The 20,895-nt window shown below is 45.4% G+C and overlaps 1 protein-coding gene across 1 annotated transcript; it reads left to right on the top strand.

Moving 5' to 3' along the window:
- Positions 1-127: 127 nt before the first annotated feature.
- LOC119400270 (protein disulfide-isomerase) lies at positions 128-19,290 on the top strand. Its single transcript, XM_037667288.2, has 7 exons — positions 128-434; positions 3,660-4,129; positions 5,763-5,867; positions 7,186-7,311; positions 9,504-10,004; positions 13,375-13,464; positions 17,700-19,290. The coding sequence occupies exons 1-7, from the start codon at positions 287-289 to the stop codon at positions 17,757-17,759; spliced, it is 1,500 nt and encodes a 499-aa protein (XP_037523216.1). The 5' UTR covers positions 128-286; the 3' UTR covers positions 17,760-19,290.
- The last annotated feature ends 1,605 nt before the right edge of the window (positions 19,291-20,895 follow it).

Genomic DNA, 20,895 nt, shown 5'->3' with positions numbered 1-20,895 from the left:
ACAAATTTCTTCGCATTTTGTTCGTGTTTTGTTTAAAACGGTGCCGTCACGTCACATGACCTCAATCGCACCAATGGCGCTTCAACACGAGTATGGCGACTCCCATAAATTGAGCATGCGCCGTGGTGACGCGGTGGGTCGGGCTCTTCCCAAGTGCCACGTTCGTATCGTGGCTTTCTTGTCTTGTCACACTCGTTGGAGCGGTGGGTTCTGAGGTGGTGCGGTGTGTGGCCAGCCGGTTCGTTTTAGAAACTCGTGGACTCCGTTGTTCTACGAAGAAAGAAACATGATTTCTCTAAGGTTAATCGGCCTACTGTGCTTCTTAGCGGCGGTCAGCTGCGAAGACTACGAGACCGAGGACAGTGTGCTCATCCTCAAGCAGAGCAACTTCGAGCAGGGCATCAAGGACCACAAGCATGTCTTCGTCAAGTTCTGTGAGTATGAGCAAGGACCTGCCCTCTCATTCTAACGCAGCTGCGTGAGCGTTTTAACTGCAGCCGTATCAACAGAGCCATGCACTTTACCCGTGTCATCTTGTGATCGGTCAAGCAAACGGTGTTGACCGCCCACGAAGTTGGGGGAGAGTTCAAGGAAGTTAGGATGGCTCCTACAAGGACAGCTTGCGCTTGGCTTTCGTCACGCGGTACAAGTTCGCGGCCGGTACGGTGTTTTAAAAGAAGCGTAGCGGCGAGCCTTCGCAACCTTTTTAAACTTTTTTTCTTGACAATGAAACGCACGGCTGGTCTTTCCGCTGGCCACTTCAGTGCGTTGACCGGTGCCTGCCACGCGCCGTCGCAAAATCTGCCGATGCGGCGTACCGTCGTTTTGTTTATTCTTTTCCTTTTTTTTTCTTTTCTTTTCAAATCGTACCCGTTCTTCGTGGCCGCGTGGCAAGTCGCCGTGGCCACGAAGGCACTTCGAAACCGCTGGATCGGACGTTTGCCCGAGAAAAAGAGCTCTCGGCTTATCTCAGATTATCCGACCCCCACGGAGTAGCAAACTGTTAGCGGCTTATCTCTTTTTGCCTCTTACACACACGCCGGGCTCGATTAATTCTCGTAGCCATACCACTGAATCACCCAGCATTAGCCGGTTTAGTTCGTGTGACGGTCGATGCCAGTGTAATGACGCTTGTACTAGAGAAACAAGCCTTTTTTTCTTACTTTGTTTTCGTTCATTTTTCCCTCGCTCTTTTTAGATTTAATTAAGTGCCCTTATCACGCGCGCGTCGCCAGCTGTCACGTTTGCTTGGGATGTTGACTGATGTGGTTATGTTATTTTAACCGTCACTGGGGAAAGTGACACTAACCTGACCTTGTTGGCACGCGCCGCTTTGCAGGCTATCTTTTTGACGCGATTCTTTGAACAGGAATGGACTTTCGCACTGTTCCTGTATCACTTTTTCGTTTGCAAACAGGCCTATTGTGTTCATCTCACGCGATAAAAGGGTAGATTGCCATCCATACGAATGCAGCAAAAAAGCCCCCAGAGGAAGACCATATGGATTTCTCGGAAATCACTCCATTGCAGTTGCAAAAATTTCCATCTAAATTGCGCCATATTGTCAAATTCCAAAATGGCGGCAATATTCAGCCAATCGGAGAGGCCGTAGGGGCCCTCTGCGCCAATCAGAGTCGACAACATGGCGGAATTCGTCGATGCCCATAGCAGTAGCACTCCTGGTTTGGAGATTTCTGGACCTATCAGTCTTTCTAGGCCAGTCGCTCTGCAGCTTGCGCTAGCTAACCAAATAGGCGGCAAATCGCTCAGTAAGGCCTAATTGATAACTCAGATATGGCGTATCAATTCTAGATTGATAATGCGAGCAAACGGATGTGGTGCATGCCACAATCACTGGAGCTGGCTGGGAAAAGAGGGGAGTAAACTTCGAGAGGGGTGCTACAAATCTGTAGTCGGTTACAACCTAAGAATAGATACAAGGTCCGGACACAGCCATCACCCCTTCATCCAATCACATTTGTTCATTTCCGTGACGTCAGTACTTTTTGCGTGATTCAGATAGTTGGTGTAGCTATACAGACACATGTTCGTGTAGCTGGTTTTCAGACGAAAATTTGAACGTCCTGCCAAATATCAAAGATTCTTGCATCACTGCTTAGCCAAAGGTCATACTTTAGGTAGGAATGACGAACCTTTAGCTTTCTATATGCATGCTATTTATGTTGGCACAGAAAGTTAGTACTTGTGGCTCGAAGGAAAACCAGCTTGCACGGCTCTCTTGCATAGATCATTGACAAGCACGCTGAGGTTTTGTAGGTGGAGCTTGTATTTATTCTTGGGTTGCAACCAACTATAGGTGGTCCACTCTTCCAAATTATGGGCAGCGGGAACGAGTACAAGACAGAAAGAATTCGCACAAGATGAGCTTCCGCCTTGTGTGAATTCTTTTGTTTGCAATGTCTGTGATTATTAGACAGCGCAGTCTCTCCGTGATTTGTGTTCTCCTGGTTAAAACTCTGCACCAGAAGTTCACTTCATCCCCAGGGCTTAGTTGGAGGCTTGTACCTCGTGGTCGTGTCCTCTTCCATGGTCCTGGGACATTGTACTCTCTCAAGCTAAACAAGGAGGCATTGCCTGTTAATCCTGGCAGTGTTTCTATTCGCTTTAGGAGGACACATGTGCTGCAGTCGGGAACAAATTGACAGCGCAGTTGCAGTGTAGGGAAGGGAGTAGGTTACAACAATCTGTGTTGCTTACACAGCACACACTCAAACCCAACACATTTTTGAGGGGATAGCAGCATGACGGAAGTCTGCTGGCCTGAGCACTAGCAACTTCAAGGATGTAATGCATAGAACAGGTATGATGGTCTCTTGTGAGAATGTCTAAGTGGTCATTTTGGAGTGCTTTCGTTGCCACCACTTTCAAGAGTCATTCAAGATGGCAGTGAAGCTTCAATGGGAGCATGATATGTTGCACTTCTTGATTACTCCATGTGCTATAGTGGTAACAGTGAAGTCTAATTATTGCTGTCGGGGCCACTTACTCTTCACATATGTAGCTCTGCGGAGGCACTCGCAATGATCATTCCATGCTATTAGGAAAACTGGGGACATGGAATCTTAGTTAAAAAATATCAATTTTAATGGATCGAAAGAACAGTGCTGCACAGCGAAGGCAGGCTGAAGTCTGTAGTTTAGTGTGTGGTCCCTCTAGCACTCAGCTGTATCTCTACTCCTTTTAAAGCGTCCTTAAACCACTCCCAACTTCAAAGATGAGACAGTTGTTTCTTTTTTGCCTTGACTACCCTTCCTGCAGGCGCCATCTTTTACTTGCCACTTATTTTTTTCATAAAACACGTGGACAATGTCAGCACTAAGCGTAGAGCATATCAGGACGTTACACATTTTGCCTACTCACCGTATCTCTGCTTGCACAGTCAAAAATGCACAAAACCAAGTGAAATCAGTCGATCCCACGCGATAGCTGTGCAAGACCATTCAAAAGGGGCTTGCGACTGCATGGCAAAGCACGGTAGGAGACCATGCACAACTGATTCATGTGACGTGAACAGACTGCTGGCGTCGCAAATTGTGCCGAAAAGACTGAGAACGCCACGAGAGAATAACTCTCTTGTTCTTTGTATTTGAGGTTGCTTAGGGGTCCTTTGAAGACCAATTGTTTGGCTGCCCTCACAGACTCCCCCTGGTGCGGCCACTGCAAGGCCATGGCGCCCGACTATGCCAAGGCTGCCAAGCAGCTCGAGGAGGAAGGCTCTGACATCAAGCTGGCCAAGGTGGACGCCACCGTCGAGAGCCAGCTCGCCGAGCAACACGACGTGCACGGCTACCCGACTCTCAAGTTCTTCCGGAACGGACAGCCGCTCGAGTACAAGGGTGGCCGCACGGCCGAGGAGATGATCCGCTGGCTCAAGAAGAAGACCGGACCCTCGGCCCAGCCACTCACTAGCGTGGACGAGGCCAAGACCTTCGTGGACAGTGCTGAGGTCACTGTTGTGGGCTTCTTCAAGGACCAGGAGAGCAAGGAGGCCAAGGAGTTCTTCAAGGCTGCGGATGCCGTCGACCGGCACGTGTTTGCCATCACCTCGGACGACGCCATCTACAAGGAGCTAGGTGCCAACAAGGACGGAGTCATGCTCTTCAAGAAGGTCAGTGCTTCACTAGTGGAGGTCAATGCCGCACTATAGTCGGTGACAACGTAAGAATTAAAACGTACCACTGTCTATGCACGTCCAATCGCGGCCACTCATTTCTGTGGCGTAAAGGTTAAGGTTTGCAACATCAAAAATGCAACATTAGTCGTTTTTTGCTACAAGAGGCAAAGCACCGCTGCACCGGCAGCCGTCATCGGGATCTTCTTGTCACGTTTGTTTCTTCCAAAAGGTTTTTGATGGTGTTATTCGCACGTACCTCAGCGCCACTCTCGCCAGTCGTCATTAAGCTTGAAGTACACAAATGCGGCAAGCGCTCGGTGTGTTTATCGTGTACCATCGTTTTGACGACAGTGAGTTGTAACGTGGCACGTGCTTCTTGCATCGCTCAAATACAAGTGCATGTGTATAGCCTGAGGGTCACTACGCTCGCCGAATTTTTCTTTCTTTTTTTTTTGTGGACCACTTGCTTTGCAGCACAGAGGAATGCAAAAAAAAGTGCATTGTGGCCTTGTTGGCGGATAATATACTTATTCTTGGTCTGCAACAACTATAATGGACGTCAGTGCCGCATTAGCAGAGGTTGATGCACACTAGAGCGAGTTGGGGCACTCTTCGTTCGCGTAGGCCTCTAATAAGTGCGACTCAGCTCGGTAAGACCATGCGCGAGCACTACACACTGCCCTTAGGCTTAGCATTCGGAAGATTACCTGCACGAAGTATGCGCTTGCTGTGGGCGCAGGTCATAGCCTAGCTGAAGTCTTAATGAATGTTCAATGGGCCTAGTTTATGAGACTAAAATGTGTAGGCTCATCATACTGTTCCAAAGACTTCTCTTTTGCTTGCTGGTTTAAGTTGGACCGATTCTTGCCGTGGCCACGATCAAGCAGCGCCACCGCTGAAATCTGTTTGTGGCAAAATACGACAAGACGGCGAATTTTCCTCGTTGTGGGTGAAGAAAAAGGAAAGTCGGAATAGGCGCAGAGATGGCGACGGTGTGCCTTGACCCCCCCAAGCACTTCATTTAATAATTGGAACGCAGCTGTGCTTGTAACGCAGTTGAATGTGCCAATCCTGTAGGCAGTGTAACGGGGTCTTTAAGGCTATTATAATTCGTAATGTGCTCCTAAATGTAGGCCACCATTGTCTGTAAATGGCTCGTTCTTCAGCATGCCTATTCAGTACACTCTGGCATTCAAAAGCTAGAAATGGCAAGGGACGTAAAAGCGTGCACACGTACAGCATTCATTCTCTTCGCATAGAGCCCTGGTTGTGTGGTGCACTTTTAACAGTTGCAGTTGAGAATTAATGTCTCTGCATATTTCTGAATCAGATTAAAACTCGTGACCCTAATCCAGCTGCTAATAACGGGGTGTTGCTACTAAAACCAAGCCATCACAGTTGTCTATTGTTATCAGTTTTAATAGCTGTTAACATAAATTGTGTTGCACACAATTTATGTTGTGTGCAACACAATTGTGTTGCTGCTGGCTGCAGGTTTGTTTCAAACTTCGTTTTGCGCATTTCAGTTTCATCGTAATTTAGCGACCAGGTTTAAGTACCAACAGTGTCGGCCTGCGAATTTGTTTGCATCAAAGCTGATGTTGATGTTCTCTGCTGATTCTTGCAGTTTGACGAGGGCAAGAACACGCTTGACAAGGAGGTCACCTCTGAGAACATTCAGACATTCGTCCAGCTGAACAGCCTGCCCCTGGTTGTGGAGTTCACGCACGAGGTGAGTAACCTCCGTTTGTACTGCAAGTCTCTAGCCAAGTCTAGCTCACCACAACCTCCTTGGCATTAACTGTTCAACATGTTGGTAGTACTGCCACGACAAGTGTTCTGGTCAAGAGTGAAGACCACCATTAAAAATATACGGCAGTGTGCTAATGTGCGCAGAGTATAGAGTAACCTTATTGCATGGTAATATTTTGGTTTTGCGGCTGAGGGCGCTGTAGGGAATGCCTGGTTTTCCAAGTTCCGATCAAGACTTGCACAATAATTTCTCTCTGAATTCTTTAAAGAAATGCAGTGTCTCTGACATCACTTATTTCTTGAATAACAATGATTTGTTTCGATTTTGTAAGTGTGTCTGAGCTGTCATAGATTGTGCATGACTTGTGATTGCTGTCTGACATCTATCTGTATCAACAGCTTCGACACTTGTAGTCCTTGGTGTTTTTTTTTTTTTTTTATAGCGTTTCTTCGCACGTATGCTCTGTGTATATACACTGTCGACCACACGTAAGGTGAACCCCTCATTAGTATTCAAGCTGGTAAAACTGGAATGTTTACTCTGCTTCTCGAGGGAAATGTCCGTTATGACTTCTAATAACTGTGCCGATAAGCACAATACAGTAGACTGTCTGTAAACGGAAATGTCTTGAAAAAAATTGCTGCTTTCCTTTCCCTCCTGTTGACAAGTGTAGTCATGACATTTTGCACCAAAATGACCAATGACGACTATACTCGTCATCAACAAAAATTTGTCGCACAGGGAATCGATAGCGACTACACACTCGTCATAGTGGTGTTTCTTGATACTAGATGGCCACACTTGTTCATGTTGTGCCACATGTCTCGGCTTTTATTGTATTGCTATGCAGGGAAGCCATCTTCAGGGTATCTTTTTAGGCAGTTATTAAAATAAAGGAATCCCATCAAATTTAATTAATGGTGCAGTCTTGTTCAGGAAAAAAAAAACCCACAAATTAAGCGAGAAAAAAAATTTCCGGTAAATTTGGTACAATTTCCTTTATTCATGGCAGGGAAAGGGTTAGTGGATCAGCTGCCTCAGATATGATTGCTTTCATACTTTATTTCTGCACCCCTGTTCATCTCTTGGTAAGTGGAACGTAATTCCAGGTTTCGTTTTAAAGTCTACTGTAATAATTTCTCGAATTGTCTTAAACATCATTTCTATCAGGTTGGAATACTAATGAGGTCATCATAGATGAGGACACCCCTGTACATGTAATGAATATTTCAACAAAAGACTAGTGCGTTGTTTGGTGACTGCCACTTACGTCATCTGGTTGGTTGTGTCATTTCAGAGCGCCCAGAACGTGTTCAGCGGCCAGATTCGCCAGCACAACCTGCTCTTCCTGAGCAAGAAGAGTGCTGACTTCAAGGAAGTTCTGGAGAACTTCAGGGAGGCTGCCGCCGCCTTCAGGCACCAGGTGAGCCACTGGTCATTTCGAACAGCGATGACTTTATCCTGCCCACATCGAATTCATGTGCTTAACCCATATATGCCCAAACTCAGAAAAAAAATGACAAAACAAATCTTTTTTTTTCACAAAAAGTGTACTTCTACCCTCAATAGAAAGCACAAGTTCTTTATTTACTGCCTTGTAAACGCAACACTGTTTTTCAAGCCGTCCTATACATATAGGACACAGGGCATTAGGGGTGCTATGTGTAGCTGTGGTAAGCCTTGAAACATTTCACATGCGCACAGACATTGCACTTCTTCCTCTCCACGACTTCTTTCACACAAAGCTCGCGTTTGTGCGGCAAAAGCGGTCGGCACGTGGCAGCATGAAAAGCAAGCAATGTCTAGGCTTGCACACGTTGAGAATGAGGCCTGCTTGATGTGCCGTAGGTGGTGCTAGTCATCAGCTAAAGAAATAACGATGTTAGAGTACATCAAAGAAGCGTCCTATATGTAGGACACTGAGCATATATGGGTTAATTACTGATTCACTTAATCAAATGTGTGCTTCGTGGCATTACCTTAACGGCAGATTGTGAGCTATAGTTCCTTGGCCAAATTTTATTTTAGCACACACAAACCATAGATAAGGCTTATGGTGCTTCTAAATGAAAGAATGGACTTTAACCCATTTGAACAAAAGTTATAGTAGGTTGAACATGTGCGATTGCGCCAATACAGTCAACTGCCGATTTTTCGGACTCCCTAGGGACCGTGAGATCGTCCGAAAAATCGGGCAGTTCGAAAAAACAAATTCGTGCTTTTTTATTCTGCTCAAGTGGTCCAATCGCCACAGCCACGTCCGAAATAGCTTTAATGCCTCCCAGTACAATTATCAGGCACTTTGGTGTGCTCCCCGGCTCTCGCAAATACATTCGGTACCTGCCGCGTTAACTACGTACGGGCCAACCGCCACTTTTGCATCTCGTGATGAGCGCCGCTAATAACAGCAAAGCGTGGAATAGATTACGGCTATCTCACATGAAGCGTTTGTAAACGATGACTCGGAACACAGACTGTGGCGGATGAGCGGACGACTCGTCTGGCTTTCCCCGATGCGTATGCGCATGTAAACCATGCACACATATATCGCCGAATCGCCGCCGATACGCAGCATTTGCTGCCGTGTCAAGCCGGCCGTTTCTAGTTGTGTGCAGCCATCGCCAACTAAGCTGACGCCGTCACTTTACTGTTGCTGTATTGTACGCACGCATTTATCGTGAAAGGGTTCGTGATGCGCACTTAGTTCCTGACTGCACACGGGCGCGGCAATGGCGAGCTGGTTTTGTCCGCGAAGGCAACGCGTCTATGCGGCGCACTTAGCGGTCTCGCACAAAGTCGCACAAAGAGGCAGCAGGAATGGCGGCGCGGCGCATTTGGGTTCTCGCCTATTAAATGCGTGCAGTACGCATGCAACTGCGCTAGGCCACGTGCACTAACGAGCAGTTAACTGAAGATGCTTATCGTAAGGGTTGTCAGAGATTAAGCCGTACTGGCGCGTTTGCCAGCTGCCGCCATCACGCCTCCGTGCATTTCTGCTGCTTATCCGTAACATCGCCGCACGGCGCCGCGATAGCGGTCCCTTTGATTTTCTGGTCTGCTTCACCCCATAACGCTTCGGCATTGCGGCGAAACTGACTTTCGGACTCTGCTCGCGAAAGCGCTGGTTCGACTCGCGGAAGCGCTGGTTCAAACCTACGAGATGACGCGACAGAGGTGGGTGCTTCAAATAATGCCTTTCGGACCTGCAATTTGGGCAGAAAGTCCGAAAAATCGGACGCGGAATAGCTTCAGCGTCTGAAATTTTGGACGTTCTAATACATTGACGTCTATGGGGCTGGTGACGGTGCCGCGAAAGCATCCGAATTTTTGAGCATGTCCGGAAAATCGGGCGTCCGAAAAATCGGCAGTTGACTGTATCAAGCTGGGATTTAACATCTTATCAGAAAAATATATTTCAAATTGGCACACAGGCATACATGCTCGGCAAGTTTGGTCAAAATCGACCAAGAATTTAGTTTTTCAGCAGTGCCCCTCCTTAATGTCGGCTATTGACGCCATCTACCCGTTTGTTCTGATTCACTTTTACTTCTCATTTATGCGTTTGCTTCTCTACGGTGCTCTAAAACATCTTTGTCGACCTCTTCCACACGGCAGGTTTTGTTTGTGACCATCGACGTCGACGACGAAGACCACGAGCGCATCCTAGAGTTCTTCGGCCTCAAGAAGGACCAGGTGCCGGCCCTGCGTTTCATCAAGCTCGAGGGCGACATGACCCGCTTCAAGCCAGAGACTGACTCGCTCAAGTCCGAGGACATCAAGACCTTCGTCCAGGGCGTGCTGGACGGCACCATCAAGCAGAGCCTGCTGTCCCAGGACCTTCCGGACGACTGGGACAAGCACCCAGTCAAGGTGGTTGTGCAGAAGAACTTCGACGAGGTTGTCTTCGACAAGACCAAGGACGTGCTGGTGGAGTTCTACGCCCCGTGGTGCGGCCACTGCAAGCAGCTGGCGCCCATCTACGACGAGCTGGCCGAGAAGTACAAGGACCGCAAGGACGTGCTCATCGTCAAGATGGACGCCACGGCCAACGAACTCGAGCACACAAAGGTCGACAGCTTCCCCACCATCAAGCTGTACAAGAAGGAGACCAATGCGGTGAGTTCTGTGCTTCAACAAGTTAGTCGGTTACAACCTAGGAAGGAATGTCTTGTACAATTCTGTGGTCTGTTACAGCAACCCAAGTAGAAATCTCTTGTGCAAGTCTATAGTCGGTTACAACCTAAGTGTCTGCTCTGCCCACAGCCATTGCCATCCCTTCCACAGAAAATGTGCATAAATGCTCCATCCAAAAGCGCTTGCTTATTTCTGTAACGTCAAGAATTTCGCATGTTTCAAGTACACTATAACCTCATTATAACAGTCGCATCTGACGCAAAAATAACTTCGTTTCATCTGAAAATGTGTTATAAACATGCAATTATAACTCTATCACTAGACAATTTTTCATTTATTTTGTTATAACCGATAATTTGTTATCAGTTCTTTATATCGAGGTTCGAGTGTAGTTGACATTCCGATGCAGACAAAGCCTTGTGGGTTTGGCTTTAGGTTGGAAACTCTAACGTCCTGGTAAATTTCTTCGGAGATTCTGACATCGCTGCTCAGCCAAGCGTAATGTTTTAGGTAGTAATGACAAACACTTAACTCTTGGTATGCATAGCCTTTGTTAGCCAAGACAAAGTACTTGTGTTTTGGGAGGAAACCAGCTAGCATGATGGTCCTTTCACAACCAGGCGCGCCATGGTTGTTTAGGCGGAGGTTACATTTTTTTCTTTGGTTGTCGTAGACTATAGTCTGGGTTCGAGGCTAGTGAAATGTAGAATGCCATTAGCCAGAGCAACGTTGCTTGTTGGGCGAGTTGGAACGAGTCAGTCGTAACGTAGTTCAGCGCAAAAAACAGGCAACAGACGAGTAAGAGGACAAGGACACAGCGCATTCTTCCAACTAAAGTTTATTGTATGTATACAGTAGAACCCCGCTGTTACGTTCCTCACTGCTGCGTTTTCCCGGCTGTTACGTCGTTTTCCGCCGGTCCCGGCATAGCTCCCATAGGATACCATGTATTGGGAACCCCGCTGTTACGTCGTAACTGTCGGACCGTTCCCGTATGATACGTCGCGAAGTGCGCTCGGAGCCGACCGAGTCACAACCAAAGAGAGCAGCCATGGTGCATTTTCACGCAGCTTGGCCTCGTTTGAACGTAATATTAGCCGCATGAGAGGCGCAAGCAACAGAATCTTTCAATTGATCCAAACAAAAGCATGGCCTTCGAGATTCAAATTGCAAAGATGGCGTCTATGACGTAACTGCTCGCGAAAACAAGGCCTTCGAGATTGGCATTTACTATTGACAAAAGCATAGCCTTTGAGATTTGTATTGCAGAAACGTGGCGTGTATGACGTAATTGCTTGCGAAAGCAAGGCCTTCGAGATTGGCATTCACTTCTGCCATCGCGTTGGCGTAGACTCATCATCATCGTTATTTGTCGGAGAACGGGAGGAGTTCGAGCTGGTTAGAGCTCGCATGGTCGTGCGTGCAGTTCGCGGTCGGACTCGCCGCGCCGGTCGTGATTGCGTGTGCTTAGTTCTTTCATGCCTACAGCTGTTGGTGTTAAAAAAATCACGTTGATTACATTTCTGTGGATGAGGCCGTCCTAAGCTCCGCGTTTCTATCCATCGACTAGATCGCGGCTGAGCACGCCAATTTTCGTGCTGCTCGTAAGAATTGAAATAAGATTCTGTACCACTAAATATTTTGCCGTTTTTCCTGTTTTTCGGCTCTTACGTTTCCCGTCTCTTACGTTTATTTCCTACGGTCCCTTCAAAAACGTATCAGCGGGGTTCTACTGTATATACATGCGTTCCAATCCAATAAACTTTAGTTGGAAGAATGCGCTGTGTCCTTGTCCTCTTACTCGTCTGTTGCCTGTTTTTTGCGCTGAACTACGTTATGACTCATTAGCCAGAGTTTGTTGCTGTCTTCTGCAACGTTTCAGCTGACCGTAGCAACTTCAGCCATGGCGTGTTGGATCTAAAGCCCATAAGTAATGTGGCGCCTGTCATGTCAAAGCAGTCTCAATTCTGACTTGAATTTTGCTAAGATGCAGCTAATAAGAATAAATTTGTTCAAAGTAATGTACTAAACATTTTTACTCTGAGACAATATTTGAAAAGCTTCAAATATTCTGAGCTATGGCATTGAGTGTTCGCATTCCGCAGTTGAATGAGTTCTGGCAAACGCATTAACTATGAAATGGCCAAATGACACTTAAGATTTGCCCGTGTGGCAAGTAGCATGAAATCTTGAAGCATTAGGAGGTTAATGCCATTTTCTGTACCTGTGTGGCACATGTATTACACTTGTCCTTGTTTTTTTTTTTTTTTTTTTTGTCCTTTAAGCGCGTGACACAGTAACAGCAAGCAGGATGAGAGATCGCTATTGATTTGTGAATGCTAGCTAGATTGATTCATGAAGTCAAGGGAACAAAAAACGATAAGGAAAACGAGATAAGGATAAGGTTTGTTTGTGAGTGTGGCATTGTGCTGCTAAGCTAGAAGTCGTGGGTTTGAACCCTGTCGTGGCAACCAAATTTCAGATCTCTGGTACGATTTCATTGCCTTAAATCCTGAAGCCTCATTCAGTTCGAGTCTCCTGCAAGCTTTGGGAAAGTGATGACTTTTGAGAAGGTCGAGACATTCTATTGAAAAGAACTTTTCACTAGCAGTGTTAAGGTCGGGAGGGACGATGCACACGTTGACTGACGGCTGATTGTCCATTTTTCTATGGCCAAAATGTTGCATAAACTCTGTAAAGTACACGAGGCCCTTTCCGACGAAGGTCATGCTGTCTAAAAAGATTGAACGCCACTGGTGGCCATCAGTCATCTCTCGGTCCAGGAAGTATTCAGAAAAGTTCGGAGATGCATTCTGCAAAAGCACTCTCGTAATGTGCTCTCGCTTGGAATTTTGCTGTAATTGTTTTGCAACACTAAACACGAATTTGTCATTTTCTAACAAACTTAGCTTCTCGGCTACATTTGCATGCGCAGTCGAACCTTCTTGTGATTGTAAAGCTAGCTTTCCTGCAGTGCAGTTAGCCCAGGCAATGGCAGCTAGTCGCTTCTGTAAACGGCATGTTCAAGCACAGTTTGCTTGTACTATGATGTGCAAAATCTCTTGATATTAACACGTATAATAGACAAGCTTCAGCACGTGCAACTAGAACCTCGTCTCCACTTGAAGCACGGCAGGTGCTCCAGTTAGTTGGGCGAAGATGTAGCGCACGGAAGTGCACTTGCGGATTATCGGATTGTGAAAAGAGTCTATTCTTTAACATGCCTGAACTCTGGAAAAAAGATGGGTCTAGTTTTGTTTTTGGTTTGCCTGGGTTATTGATGTTTTTTTTTTTTTTAGACTTATTCGCCGTCATTCATTCTGTGCATTCTTTTCTGTATTTTCCTTTCCAGGTTGTGCAGTACAACGGCGAACGAACGCTCGAGGGACTCTCCAAGTTCATAGACACCAACGGAGAGTACGGCCAGGCACCTCCTGAGGAGGTATGTTGTCTCTCTTTCTTTCTTTTCTTTCTTTTTTTTATTTTAAGTTGTTTATTCAACCACATACAGTAGAACCCCGCTGATACGTTTTTGAAGGGACCGTAGGAAATAAACGTAAGAGACTGGAAACGCAAGAGCCGAAAAACAGGAAAAACGGCAAAATATTTAGTGGTACAGAATTTTATTTCAATTCTTACGAGCAGCACGAAAATTGGCGCGCTCAGCCGCGATCTAGTAGATGGATAGAAACGCGGAGCTTAGGACGGCCTCATCCACAGAAATGTAATCAACGTGATTTTGTTAACACCAACAGCTGTAGGCATGAAAGAACTAAGCACACGCAATCACGACCGGCGCGGCGAGTCCGACCGCGAACAGCACGCACGACCATGCGAGCTCCAACCAGCTCGAACTCCTCCCGTTCTCCGACAAATAACGATGATGATGAGTCTACGCCAACGCGATGGCAGCAGTGAATGCCAATCTCAAAGGCCTTGCTTTCGCAAGCAATTACGTCATAGACGCCATATTCGTGCAATACAAATCTCAAAGGCTATGCTTTTGTCAATAGTAAATGCCAATCTCGAAGGCCTTGCTTTAGCGAGCAATTACGTCATAGACGCCATCTTTGCAATTTGAATCTCGAAGGCCGTGGGAGGCCTAGGCCCAGCCAAACAAATTGCTGGTCTCAATAAAAGTTTATTCCTCCTCCTTGCGCCTCTCATGCGGCTAATATTACGGTCAAGCCAGGCCAAGCTGCGTGAAAATGCACCATGGCCGCTCTCTTTGGTAGTCACTCGGTCGGCTCCGAGCGCACTTCACAACGTATCATACGGGAACGGTCCGACAGTTACGACGTAACAGCGGGGTTCCCAATACATTGTATCCTATGGGAGCTATGCCGGGACCGGCGGAAAACGACGTAACAGCCGGGAAAACGCAGCAGTGAGGAACGTAACAGCGGGGTTCTACTGTAGTACAAGAAGAATGAGCACTGATGCCTGGGAGTGACAGCAAAAGAAAATGCCATGGCAAGGCAGCTTGAGCCCAATTACACCTAAAAACAAGTTTGTTTTGGTTGTTTCCATTTAGAATGCGTGGCATGCATACCTACCTATGATCTCTAACTTGTTCTTATTTCCGCAGGTTTCTTTTTTTTTAATACTAGTTCTACTCGTGTTGCATCAACTTGCATGCAAAATGAGTTCGCAAAAGATTGTTCAAGGTCTTGAGGTATGGAGCAACGCAAGTAGTAAATTGTGTGTATAGTACAAAGATGTACGTTTGGGGCAAAGTTTTAAAAAGAACGTGTGGTATCCCCTTCTCCTCCCAATCTTGTTTTCTGCTTGTGTTTGTGAAATTTTTCTGGTTAAAACTGGCTGTTACAGGCTTTGATACACACGCTTGAAGGCTGCATAGCTCTGAAAGTCTAAAAAGTGCTCGTTCAATAAAACTTCAAATCTGTTCTGCGGAATCCTGCAAGGTGCCGGAAGGGTTAAGCAAGGGAAAATGGACAACCGCCCGTTTGTAGCACGGCAAACCTATTTACTAAAACACTGTTTACTGATAAACAGCTAATCCTAAGAAATAACTGAACAAGTTAGTTCAAGTCTGTTCAAGCACACGACTAAACAAGCTGCGATACAGCGATGCGTACATGCTTTTTCATTGTTTTGTATGCAACTTCGTGCGTTCTGTGCATCCCGTGCTAGCTACGTTTGAGTATACCCAGGAGAAACGTCCTACCAATTTTTCAAAGAAAAAAAAACAAAACAAAAAATTGATTAATGGCTGCTCAGGTGCTGCCTGCTAAACACGGTACGCTTACAGTCTGAGAGATTCGTGTGTACTTAGCTGGTCGCAGACATTTTTCATCACTCTCAAGGCATGCAGTGCTCGCCCCTTGTTCTTTTTATGTGCTTTTTTCTTTCTTTTCTTTCTTTGCGCTCTCCACCAAGTATTTTCCGTCCATTCAGTTTTCTTTTGTTTACCCCGAAGTTGAGCGTGGAGTTGCAGGCAATCCAGGAATGTTCTCTCCAGCCAGTTTTTTTTTTTTTTTTTTAATTTAACATGACGCTTCTATGCGCTCAGTCGTACAATTGGGCCAGGCATCTGTCCAAATACTCAGTAGACTTTGCTCAGTGTCCACTATCCACTATTGAAGTGGGCTGTTTTATGTTCACTGCAGAACGTAGGCCTCTCCCAATGGTCTTCCAACTTGCCGTCTGTGTTCAAATTAGTGATTCAGCATTGTGAGCTAGTTAATTGGAAACTAGTTGCTTGGAACAGATTTAATCGGCATAATCGCTAGGCAATTTTAGCCTTTTGGTGCGCAAATCTCGCGCATGTGTATAAAAAATATCAAAACATAAGTATTTTACTATTGCAAGGTTACAAACTATGTTATATCATATCTTTACATTCTGCCATTGTTTAATACCTGGGTTTTTGAATTTCTTTCGTTTGTTTTTGTGTTCTTGCTAAAATATATTGTCAAGTCCCCCTCTCAGAATACTCCTACATGGAGCTTGCGATGTATTTGTAAATAAAAAATGTTCAGGCAAAGACGAGCGCTTATTCTACATCGTCATACTTGCCGTCGCATGATTTGCATGCTGTAAGGCTTAACATGAATACTACCACCGTGCTAAAGCTTCCGTTCTTTTGAGCAAGACACTCTCATGGAACTTCAGTTTGACTATGCTCCCACATTTTGTGGGTGGTAGCGTAGTCGCGTGTTATTTTTTCATATTTCGCAGGCTTTATCAGTCGAAAAAAAATGAACACTTAATTACTACATTGCTGAAAATAGCGCAGTTAGTTGTCATTTGTGCATGCCTACATGTGCCTCTTTGACATTTTGAGAATTAGGTGAGTACAGTAAAACCTCGGTAATACGAATCTCTCGGGGTTACCAAAAATATTCGTATGATCCGAAATTCCTATCGCCAGAAAACATGGAAAATTAATACGCAACAAAAGAAAGTTGGCATATGTTTTGATTCAGTGTTTCTCAGGGCCGTAACGACTTCATGAACAGCTCCGCATAATTGCCAGTAAAGTTTTTAGACGTCAACGATCATACTTTTGTTCGTAAATATACGGTGCATGCGCGCTTGTGTAATTAACGAGCCAGATGTGTTGTGCCCCGTGACCGCTAGTAGCCCCTTCCGAATCTTGCTATGCTTTCCTGCATGACACCAGAGTATTGCGGCGAAAGTGACTTAAGAATCGCTTTGCACACGATAGAGGCCAAGCTCACTCGCCAAGACCACCCACTACGTCTCCTGGGGTCTTCATCCACCTTTAATGAGACTTTATGACGGACCCGCAGCCTAAGTTCAGTCTTGTTTCATAGAACGCCTGATTGCGGGGACATGGCTTGCATCGACGTGACAGGCACGTGTTAACGCAGTACAAAGACGCTGCTGCCTCGAGCACAGTAGCATGCGTCAACGCGTGAGCAAAAAAAAAAAAGACGTCCACGTCATGTGTAATCTAAACGCGAAGGCGCCTAAAGGCATCAGATTTTCGCGCGCTATCTCGGAGGCAACGACGCACCGTTGATGGTCACGCAGCGCGCATGTCCGCGCATGACAGCCGCGCCTTCCGCGACAGCGCGGGCTGTACCTGTTCGTACCTGTGCGCTAGCGTACGTTCGTATCAAACGTCGGGAGGTGCAAATCGGTTCGCAACAACCGTACTCCAATACATTGCAGGCTAATGGGCCTTGGCTGGGACCACAGAAAAATTCGTATCACCCCGAAATTCGTACGAGCCGTGATTGTATCACCGAGGTTTTACTGTACTTGAGTTAGAAACATAATTAGGACTAATTAACTAAACCTCATTAATGAAAAAAAATTGGTGGCTACTACAGTATACTAGGAACATTATGCACTAGGTGTGCTTCACATAACGACGTTCCTCTTTCTTTAAATCGTGCTGCGCGATATTTGGGACCCCCTCGTTTATAGAACTTGTGATCCCCTGCAGATTCAATATATCCTTGTTTGGCTCTGTTAAGAACAAAAGAGTGCGATGACGCTTGCGTTCGTATGGTTCATCTTTTTGTCTTTCTGTCATGCCCTTTTCTTCATAATTCTATCTGTTCTGCTCGTAGATCGAGTTTCTGTTAGTACTATGGATGTTTTTTTTTTCTTTTCTTTTTGAATGCCTACGACTGTTCTTTTTGTTGGAGGCATTAGCTTTCAACTCACTTATTTGTTCCACAGGTTGAAGAGGAAGAAGAGGAGGAAGAGGACAAGGACGACAAGAAGAGGGACGAGCTTTGAGCGGACAAGCTTTGCCAAACACCCCCCCCCCCTACCACCACCCAACCTTTTTCATCCTTCAGTTCACCCCCCCCCCTCGTATTTTCTATTTTCTTTATGCCGTCGCATTGTTTATTTTTTAAGGGGATATGCTACTTGAAAAGTGCAAGATTTTCTTTTTAATGACACTTTTTTCTTTGTTTTTACTTCATTTGTCAAGTTAAATTTCTATGCCCTCACGGCACTAGAAATCCTTTTAAACTTTGATGCCACTTATATATTTATTACGAATTTCAATTAACCATTTACTGGAGTCTCAAGACTTCCTAGATTGGAATTTTTCATGTTCATTAACATATTAACAAATCTCTGGGCAAACGTGTCACATTGTCATGATGCAGAGAGAACACTATGCAAGTTGCTATAAAACTGATTACTAGGTGTTTGAAAATGGCATAAAAAGTTTTTTTTGCTTTGGGTTATATATCTACAATTGCTGTTTTTTTTCGAGTAGCATATCCGCTTAATCTCCCTCACATGTTCATTAATTTCAAGCCCCGCGTTGTGCAATTGTTGTACCTGTTGCTCCAGCCACCTCCCCGTGTTTTTATTTTTTCAAGATACCTTCAACGTTGATACGTTTTTTTGTTTTTTTTTGCTCCTACCTGCTCCGATCTCCGTTGTTGTCGTCATCCAAGCGTATGAGGCAGAGAGGAAAAATTGCCTCGTCGGTTTTGTGACTTGTCTTCAACGTGACTCTCGATTAATGTAAGGAAGGACGCCGTGGAAGACGTAGAATGGGTGCTTCCGGTCTCGTCGCGAAGCCAAGACAAGCCGCATGTCGGGCTTCGGCTTTTGTCTCGCAAACCCCCGTCTGCCGGTCGAGCAAGCGTGAGGTGTTGTGGCTTTTGCAAGAAAAAAAAAACTGGAAAAAAAAGTCTTTGCCGTTTGTTCCCATTTTGCTTTTGTACACACGACTAAAACCTCGTATCGATGTTGTGTCGTTTTATTTTTTAGTTTGAACAGGGACCACTTGCGTGATATCGGCTTGCAGTGTTCAACTGTGGCACTTGTGCAATTCATTTTTAACAGGTTCCTGATAAAAAAAAAAAGCGCTAGCTGTGTTCTTGCAGGAGATTTTTTTTGTCTTAGCGTCGTGTACAAACTTCGTTAATGGCCCCTCACCACTACGTATTTATTTCTATGCTCGTTAAACTACGGTTGGTGCATTCTGTAATTGTTGCCTCACTTTTCTAACTTTTTTTTTCTTCAAATGCGGTGTTGTGGTCTGAGAAGGCGGGATTGTGCGAATGTGGTAATGTTTCTTCTGGAGGGCACCACCTGTCTTATTGCGGTGGCCTGTTTTCTTTTTTTTGCAAGAATGCGTGTGTATGAGCAGATGAATCATCTGTCCAGAAAAAAAAATGCGTGGCTGTGGTTGCGCGCACAATCGTCATCTGCTGGGCATTTACCACTCGTCTTGAACACTCGCAGAGGATGTGTGCTGCATTCCTGCTGAAAATATCTGAAATAAAAAAAAAAAGTTTCACAACTCTCGAGTCCTGTTTTTTAATGCGAAAGTGTTTTATGGCAGGGTCCATCAATTCATGCATGTTATTTCCATCGTGGAACTGACGTCTCCAATTGTGCACGTGGGTAACTCGGGGGGGGGGGGGGGGGGGGGGGAACAAACTTGAACGTTGCTTAAGCTTCGCCTTTGAGAGTAGTGCAATGGCATTATCAGGCCCTGTTGGCATCGGCTTCTCATGCTTGCCATGCTTTGCTTCTTGGTTGACACCTCAACAGTGCCGCGAGGTGAGGAACGTCTGTGCACATGACGATGGCTGTTGTAAACTCTCTTGGGAAGCATACTGCAATTACAGTAGCGCAATACCCACTACATGTATATACACTCAAACCTCTGTATAACGAACACGGATATAACGTATTATCGGTTATAACAAATTAAATGGAGAATACTCTTGTCATAGTGTTAAGGGGAGACACTGGTCTGAAAATTGTTTGTCTCAATTTTTAGTATTTCTGGCTGAAATTTACAAACAATATGTATTTTCGACTGCTGAAAACAAATATGCAATTACTTTTTGTTAGAGCTGTGCGAATAGCAAAATTTTGGGTGCGAAGCGAATTCGAATAATAAAGATTGAGTGCGAATCGAATAATTTCGAATAATTTTCGAATATTTCTCAAAAATTTTTCGAATAATTCGAAGTGAAATTACAGAAAAAGTTGCAGAGAATCCCTAAGTATGTTCTTGTGAGATAGCAACATGAAAGGGTTTCTTTTCGCTAGGTTGATGAAGCGCTGGTGGGGTCATATTTCATAGTTGTCTTTCTTATCAAGAGTGAGGCAATGTAGAGGCCGAATTGTATTTATGTACATGATTTGGTGCAACCAAAGTATTGCCGACAACACTTTACACGTGATAGGCAGAGATGCCATTTCCTCAGCCTCTCCTCCTCTTTCAACTTCTGTGGAAGCCCAACTGATGTGACGGACAAGGGTGTGCTCCCTTCAAGTCCGGAGTTCCAAATCTGCCTCGTAGACGTCGATATATAAGAACATCTGAAATTTTGGATGCTAAAAAGCTTCGGCGTCCGATTTTTTGGACTTCCTGCCCAAATTTCAGGTCCAAAACAGCATTAATTGAGCCCCCAACTCTGCCACATCTTTCATCTCCATATTGGAACCAGCGTTTTCTTGAGTTAATACATTTGCGACCGTAGCGGAGCTTGAAAGGCAGCTTTGCCGCAATACGGGGATGTGATGAGGTGAAGCATATCGAAAATCTAGGGGCCACTTCCAAACGGACGTTGACTCTCGGCTAAGTTCGACCGTAACGGAGCTTGAAAGGCAGCTTTGCCGCAATACGAGAGTGTAATGAGGTGAAGCATATTGAAAATCTGAAGGGGTCACTTTCAATCGGACGTTGACTGCATTTGTCTTTGGAAAGTTCGAATAGTTCGAATAGTAAAATTTCAGTGCGAATCGAATCGAATAGCAAGCACTATTCGAAAAATATTCGAAATTTCGAATATTCGCACACCCCTACTTTTTGTCTATCGTGCACGGATTGTAAGATATTGACTGTTCCATACACTTGCATTCTGCCCAGACTTTTGACAGCTTTCTCACA

This window comes from Rhipicephalus sanguineus, chromosome 7 (assembly GCF_013339695.2).
Source record: "Rhipicephalus sanguineus isolate Rsan-2018 chromosome 7, BIME_Rsan_1.4, whole genome shotgun sequence".
Classification (NCBI taxonomy): domain Eukaryota; kingdom Metazoa; phylum Arthropoda; class Arachnida; order Ixodida; family Ixodidae; genus Rhipicephalus; species Rhipicephalus sanguineus.
This window is presented reverse-complemented; position numbering and strand designations above follow the sequence as displayed.